Raw genomic sequence first — 8,115 nt, forward strand, 5'->3', positions numbered from 1 at the left:
ATGATCCATTTAAAAATGATTATTTTGCGAATTGGCCGAGTTTTCTTATTAATTTGTCGACAAGTAGAAAAAAGATGAAGTATTTCGGTAATTGACAGATGTCAAAGGTAAAATATGTCAAATGTGACAAAGGGGATCAAAAATACACTCTCAAATGAAAGAAGGGCCATTTTAAATGTTGATGGGGAAATAAATATTGTCTGTCCGCGACGGAAATGCATTAAGAGTAAACCATAATTCGCCACATTCATTAACATGACATTGGAGGACCCATTTTTTGTAGTGAAAGAGTAAGGAGGTGTTCGCTTGCGTCTTTTGCATGCAAAGATTGGCCAGGTCTTGATTTTTTGTTTGCGTTAGAAGTGCATAGGTATTCGGTTGCAAGTAATCACACGCCAGTGAAATATGCTCAATGTCGCTATATGTCTGAGAAAGTCTGTTGTAGTGAGGTGTTTCGTGCTTTGAAAAAAACCAGGGGTTTGTATCGGCGCTGGATTGATTTTCAAAAGGAGTCCGACTTGGTAACTAAAGAGGAGCTTGAGTGGACCAATACAGAATTGAAAAATTCCTTGCGAAGTATTGAATGGGATTTGGAAGATTTGGAAGACACTATTGATATCCTTTTCTAGACTGTTAACAGTTTGCCATACTATTTAGCGTGTACTTTCTTAACATTTTATTACATATTGTTGAAAAAAATCCAACAAAATTTAAAATAGACAACAAGGAATTAACAAAGAGGAGGCACTTCATTGATTCTACCAAAAATGAAGTTCAGGTGAGCGCTTGTATTTTCTGTTAGGAGTTTCGTAATTTTTCAATGGTTGTAGTCAATGAAAGATAGGATTAACATGAATAAACACCGTGAACGAGATTTAATGTCAAGACAGGTAAAATAATAATAGAACAAACTTTTATACCAAACTAAACTCGTAATATTGCAGCCTTTGTTGAATGGAAGTCCAATAAGAATAGGCAATATGCACTCCAGTGCCAAATATTCTAAACTTGAGAATGAAATTGAAAGTCCACAGCATCAATTCATACACCGGCAGCAAATACAGGAAATTCAAAATCAAGATGAGCAGCTAGAAGCCATTAGTGATTCTCTAGGGTCATTAAAAACAGTTTCGAGGCATATAGGCATTGAGTTGGATGAACAGGCAGGGTGAGTTTCTTGAATTTAGCAATTTCTGTGTTAGTACAAGGGTAATTTTTAGAATGCTTGATGAATTTGGTACTGAGCTCGAAAATACAGAGTCTAAGCTAGATACAACCATGAAGAAAGTTGCCAAAGTTTTGAGAATATCTAATGGTAAGACGATTTGCAATTTCACCGCAGTTAAGTAATTTTCAGAATTTTTCAGAGCGGAGGCAGTGGATGGCTATTATAATTTTAATAGTTGTACTCTTTATTGTGATAATTTTATTTTTTGTTCTGTGATGAGAAGCATTGTTTAAGCCATCTATAGGTGGTTCTAGTACAAAAAATATAATTTCAAATGTGCAATTTATTCAGACTTCATGGACTGAATCCATTTGTTCCATTTATCGAGTGCCATATTTTTCAGTAAAATATAATGAATTCATAAAAGACACCCTGTTCGGGAAACTTCTTTTTACCGCTGTAAATTGAGGTCTATTTATTGGAAAGTCCAAGATACAATTCTTTTTCTTTATTAAGGTCATGTAGTTAAAAGGTCGGTTTTAGCCAAAATTCTATAAAGATTTAGAGTCCCAAGAGTTTTAAGATTTGTATAATGCATAACTTGCAATTTTATAGATATCATTTATTTATAGAAAATATTTTTAAACGCCTAAGCTACAGTGTGCAAATCTTATTTATTTATATTTATTTTATATTAGGTTTTTTTATATCCTTTGCATATTATAGGTAGATGTCATCTAGGGTTTCTATCATGTAATATTGACTAGTCAATAAATTGTAAACCCATCCATTTCCTTTTAAGAAATTTTATTCCATAATGCAAGAAACAGTAAATATTGAGATAATTATTTAAACTTCTTAAAACTTGTGCAGATGTATCAAAAATTATGTGGCAATGCTCTCATATACATATTAACTACATGCTACAGTAGGTTCCAAATTATATAATGGAGATCTGACAAATTCTTGGAATTAAGCCTAGAAATCTGCAGCCAACATAAAGAATTATTATATGGAGGGGATAAAATGAATCACTTTATTTCTTGTGTCCTTTAGAGATGTGCTATACTGGAAGCTTTATCAAAAAATGTACCGCAAGGTGTTATAGGTTCTCAAAGATTTTTTTCATGAAGTCCAAAAACACCCAACAGTTGACCCAAACAAAACTTAATCCATACAATAACATTAAAAGTGATAATTTTTTATTGCACTGGACTTACCATGTTTCTTAATAAGTTCAATAGCTTATTTGAGGATCAGTTCGACTTCCAAAAAGGTAAGTCCACACATAGTAAACTTCATTATTCATAAACTGGATGAAAAAAAAAACTAAAAGTTACAGGCTTGTTTTTTAACTACAAATTAAATTTGGAGTAAGTTATAGTTGGTGTATAGGAGTGTACCACAGGACAGCACCCCGGAAATGTTCCTTTTTCTAATTTTATGAATACGAGGAGTGTTCAAAAAGTAAGGTGATTTTTGTAATTGGGAACAGTAAAAAGTCGCAGGGGGCTATATCCGGTGAATGTGGTGGCTGAGGTATGATTCTGGTTTTGTTTTTGGCCAAAAAGTTAGACACAAGCAACGATGAGTGAGTAGGTGCATAAATTCAAGGTAATACTCTTTATTGACCTACGACCTTGTCGTAAAAACTGTTGATAACTACGCCACGATAATTAAAGAAAAAAGTAAGCAAAACCTTGACATTTGATCGAACTTGATGTGCTTTTTTCGGTCTAGTCGATTCTGGGTTTTGGTTTCGACGTCATAACCATATACCTATGATTCGTGATCAGTTAGGACCTTTTTCGGCATATCAGTATCATCATTGACTTCATTAAACAGCTCTTTTGATGAAGATTAAGCAATTTTTTTGCCCAAAATTTCGGAAAAAATTGCATAGCAAGAGCCAATAGAGATGCTGACGTCTTCAGCCAGTTGTCTAATAGTTATTCGATGATTTTTCAAAACCATTTGTTTTTTAGTCTTCATCAGTTATTCACGTGCTGGGGTGTCCACAGCGAGGTTCGTCATCGACTTCTCGGCTATCTTGGAACAGCTTGTACAACTTATAAACGTTTTTTTTGCTCAAAGTAGATTGACTATATGCCGTTGTCAACATTTCAAATGTTTTGCAGCACTGTATTCCATTTTTTACACAAAATTTTGTGCAAATTCTTTGTTCCATTTTTTTGATAGCAGAAAATCACAAAAAAAAATGAAACTGCAAACTGTCTGAAACTGTGAACATATGTTAGGGACATGAGTACCAACATAATAAAAAAATATCGGAGATTGAATGTACGTAGCTCTCCCAATTTCAAAAGTCGCCTTACTTTTTTGAACACACCTCCAATGTATATACATATTGAGTAAAAAAAAATCAATTAAAAAATCACAAATTTTGTTTTAGAGTTCTTAATAATTTCCTTCATTTTCAGACTGTTCTTCAAAATATTTGATAAGAACATTCATTCGATAACTCATCTTGATGAAGTAATTATTTTCATCGTCATGACTATTTTTGCTAGAACTTTCTGCATAAGTCTGGTTATTTGCATAATGGTCAACCATCATCTGATGCCTTTTTCTTTGTGGTCACATTCCATTCATTCATGTATATTTTCGTTTTTTATTTCTTTCAAACCTTTAACTTGCGAAGAAGTTACAGAAGTCACCTCTATTTAAGATCAATATTTTATAAAATGCTTTCTTAATATTAGTCTCTTTCACTCCACTCCAAGCGCGAGCTACAGCATAAATTGCTTGTTTGAAAGTTAGACGTTTCCGCAACCCTATAAAATCGCATTCTCCCGACAGTTGAAGCACAAGGTCTTTCGTATAAAGTCTTTTCATAATTTCTATAACACCTTGGTCCATCGGCTGGGCAATAGGTGTTACATTTGTAGGAAAAAATACACTACGAGTATGTTCCCATCTGCTGACTTTGGTTAATCTGCTTCAGGATACCATGGCGCATTATCCAGTAATAGTATAGCCTTGGGTGAAAGCTTATTTTCTTGCGAATAAGTTTTAAGTTGGGGTATACATTTAAAAAAAAAAAAACTCTTTTTAAAAATTACTCGATCTTTTGAATAACGGCTAACCTAAGTTTATGGGTGCCTGATGCATTAGCACAGCATAAAATTGTTAAACGGTCTTTGCTTACTTTGAAACCTAAAAAAATATTAAAAACATTGACAGCCAAAACTAACCTGATGTACCAGTTTTCAAGTCTGAAGCGTGTATTCTTTTCAGTATAGTTTTCCAACAAAGTCCAGTTTTATCTTCACTATACGTTTGCTTAGATTTAAGTTCATGCTCTGTTATAGGATTTTCTAAACCACAGCAAAATTCTACTATACCTACTTCATCGGCACTTAATTTCTCCGCTTGCACAGTTTTTTAAATATATAGAGCGAACCAGAAGATGTCCAAAAGTTTCCTTTAATTTTCAACTGCCCGGGCAAGACTTGCCAAGAACACATAGGTCCTTCTGATAATAGCTTTTACACTGTCAACTTTGGCTACAAGGCTCTGTAATTCGGCTTTATATGTTTTAGCCAACACAGCAACACTGCTTATGTTATTTTCAAATTGTTTTAAAATATCCATTTTTTGTCCACTAGTTAAAACATTGCGTTTACGCGTTTCATTAGTACCTGTTTACGTTTAACTAACGAATTATTATCATTCTACCAAATTATGCCTCTCCCTCATTGTAATTCTATTAAATAAAACCTTTCCTTGAAAGAAACAGCATTTTTAAAAGGACTGGTGTTGAAAAGTTGTTTATTACAATATTGATGTTAAGGCTCGCATAAGCACCAACTTGTTCGATAATTATGGTGAAAAACGTCACTATAAAAAGCTTTGAAAACTATGTCAAAGTAACTCCAGTTGACCGCGTCTTACCTTCTAGTTATGAAACTGTATTGTCGGGTTTAGCAGAAAGAAACGGTAACGGTGGTAAGTGAAAAAATAATTTCAATTTGGCGCAGCGTTAAAAACGCGTATCTCGTAAAGAGATGAATCGGTTTCCGGCAATCCGCGGAGCGTTAAATTAGAAAAATCGCCCGACACTTTTTCAATAAGATTATTCTAATGTGTTATTAATTCGGTTTACATGCTTGAATTGTCGTGGTGCCGTTCTCGGTCAATTTGCTTTTTGTTTGCGAGTACTTGTTCGACTGTTTTGATCCGTGCTCTGATACAGAAAGTTACGAGAAGTCACAACTCATTGTGTTTGATTACGTGCACACATACGAAATAACCAAAGAAGACATTATTAAATTTAGAAAAATGATGCGAACAATGCAACGCCCCTCGCATCTCGGTTATTCTAAAGTGGGTGGTTTTATTGCCATTTTATACGCAGAATGCTCGCGCTCCGAAAACACTTCGAAGTGCTTCCAGTCGGATGCAGGATTCCAGTCGGAGTTCTTCAACAAGCGAACGGATGATATCCCGGAATATAGTGTATATATATATATATATATATATATATATATATATATATATATATATATATATATATATATATATATATATATATATATATATATATATATATATATATATATATATATATATATATATATATATATATATATATATATATATATATATATATATATATATATATATATATATATATATATATTTTACATCCCGCGGTTATTTTGCATCATTTCACTTTGCGACTATTCTGCAACTTTGCAATTAAGCATGCTACACTATATGTACTGCATGTATATTGAAGAGAAAAAAAATAGGTTAAACGTAATGTACTTTATTTTCCGAAAACACAAAAATTTAAATATACATTTTTTTTCAAGTTGCACAACTTTTTACATCCAGTACAAAATATCTAATTTGCGTCCTTTTTGTATAATTTTCTTTTATATGCTAAAACAAATTGCATCCGTATTCTTCTGGAGGGGGAATATACGGCACATTATAAGATTATTTTGCGTCCACAGATGTTGCCAAGTTTATAATATTTACTTCGCACGTAACCACGTAGGTGGGTGCACAATAAACCTCCTGATGAACTGTATAGTACTTGAGAAAGATAACAAACGTATTACTCTCATATAAAAAAATGTGCAAGTCAAAATATTCTACATGTCAGTTTTTGATATATTAGGACCATACATATAGTCATAAAAAGCAGACGAATTGCGGGTGGTGTGGTGCTAATGCCGGCTGTGACAAAAACATGTCAGGTTACCACTCGTCCCATTCTCACACACTGTCAGCACACTGAGGCATTACCAATCCACCATTTGTCCTAATTCAATTGTTTTTTTTGTTGATGTCTTATGGAGCTCTCATGAATTAACATGATTCATTGAATGACAACTAAATCTCACCGGCAGCAATTTAATTCGAGATAGCGACGGCCTACGCTAGATAGTTCTACTCAGCGCATTATTTTGCTTTTTTAGGGAAAGCTGGTTGTACATTGACTTCTGCTGGATTTCTTCTCCACAGATTTTGGTTGTCAGCGACCATACCTAACCGAGGAAAAATCTAGAAGGAGTCAGTCTACCCTCGACAGCATGCCGACGTTTCTTTAAAAAATCATTGGTGGTTCATGTACTAAATAAAACGCTTTTCGAGCACACAATTATTTATTTTATTTATTTTATTTTTTTTTGAATATTGATTTTGTACAAAAACTTTAATTTTATACCAATCTTTATTTTGAAGCAACGCTGGGTATAGTTCCTTCAATTCTTCGCATTGACATCTTTTGGGTGCCTTCTTATTTTTTATTTGTTTTGAAAAATAGAATGTAACTACATTTTTTTGTTCTTCTGTCCATGGAATCAAAATCCTTTTTCGCGTTTTGTCCTTTACTTCTAAAACTGGTTCTAAACTAATGCTTTTTCCTTCTGTTTTTTTTACATCCTGGACTAATTCTTCGATTTAATCCATATCTTTTGTTTCTTTTTCCGTTTTCCTACTTGTTTTCGTCGACGTTTCTAGATCTTCATCTTCGCTAGTTTCTTCATTTAAAAGATTTTCTTCTAAATCAATTGTAATTTCGTCCAAGCTTTTCCCCTTATGAATACCTGCCTCTCCTTTTTCCATTAAAAGAAGAAGCTTGGATATCTTTGCTGTCTGATAGACATCGTCTGGCAATCTATATGATCCTCTATGCACGTTGGATGTATGGCCCATGAAATTTGACAGTTGTTCAATTTCATTTTCGGTTAGATTGAATAATTGTGTTAGCGTTGCAAGATGTTTTCGTAGCCTTGTGCATGTTATAGCTTCAGGATTCTTAGCGCCACAACCTTTAGCATATTTTGCAACAACTTTGTAGCCACATATTGGAGTATTCGTGTTTGGGTTTGCAAAAAGGTAGGGGTTGTTGTCATTGACGAAATTTGATCTCGCCTCTAGTAGTTGATCAATATGTACCTGCACATCGTGACTAAATATGACTGGCACTCCTCTGCACCTCTTTCCTCTAATCACTATTCTTTTAAAGTGTTGTAACAAAATTTTTTCTGCTTTCGAGATAACTTCACTAAATTCTTCGTAAGAGTTTGATGATTTTTCTGAAGCAACGTAAGTATCCTTTAATAACCGCTGTAATTTTCTTGGTCTCCTTCTATTCAATAAAATAATTCTACAATACACTGTCTCCATCAAAATTAAGAAGGCATTGACATTCATTGCATTTGCAGAGAGTAAATTGGCAGCTTCTTCTGCAGTAGACATTAAGTATTCTTTTAGAAGTTTTAGATCAGACGATATGGGAACAATTGTTATTTTATTAAATTTATTGATGTTTAGATCATTGCCAGTTCGACTCGATATATCAAATCGCCAGTTAGATGCTAATAAATTTACCATCGTTTTTAATCGAGATTCAATATTTGCCGTTTCAACTGATGGTCCACTTTTTATGGTCATATAAGTTGCAATATCGC

The 8,115-nt window shown here is 33.5% G+C and overlaps 1 protein-coding gene across 3 annotated transcripts; it reads left to right on the forward strand.

Annotated features, from left to right (window-relative positions):
• The first annotated feature begins 83 nt into the window (after positions 1-83).
• Positions 84-6,800, forward strand: LOC132697928 (syntaxin-6). Of its 3 annotated transcripts, none has more exons than XM_060663697.1 (7): positions 84-290; positions 446-615; positions 684-778; positions 831-890; positions 945-1,168; positions 1,221-1,315; positions 6,619-6,800. In XM_060663697.1, exons 1-7 carry the CDS (start codon positions 256-258, stop codon positions 6,705-6,707), a joined length of 768 nt encoding a protein of 255 aa, XP_060519680.1. In that variant the 5' UTR covers positions 84-255; the 3' UTR covers positions 6,708-6,800. The 3 variants fall into 3 exon arrangements, with proteins under 3 accessions (XP_060519680.1, XP_060519681.1, XP_060519682.1); XM_060663698.1 differs by having other exon boundaries at positions 6,665-6,800; XM_060663699.1 differs by lacking the exon at positions 6,619-6,800 and adding an exon at positions 1,368-1,971 and having other exon boundaries at positions 85-290.
• Positions 6,801-8,115: the final 1,315 nt, after the last annotated feature.

The sequence above is a fragment of the Cylas formicarius genome, unplaced genomic scaffold, assembly GCF_029955315.1.
Source record: "Cylas formicarius isolate icCylForm1 unplaced genomic scaffold, icCylForm1.1 PGA_scaffold_2__14_contigs__length_35257938, whole genome shotgun sequence".
Lineage (NCBI taxonomy): Eukaryota > Metazoa > Arthropoda > Insecta > Coleoptera > Brentidae > Cylas > Cylas formicarius.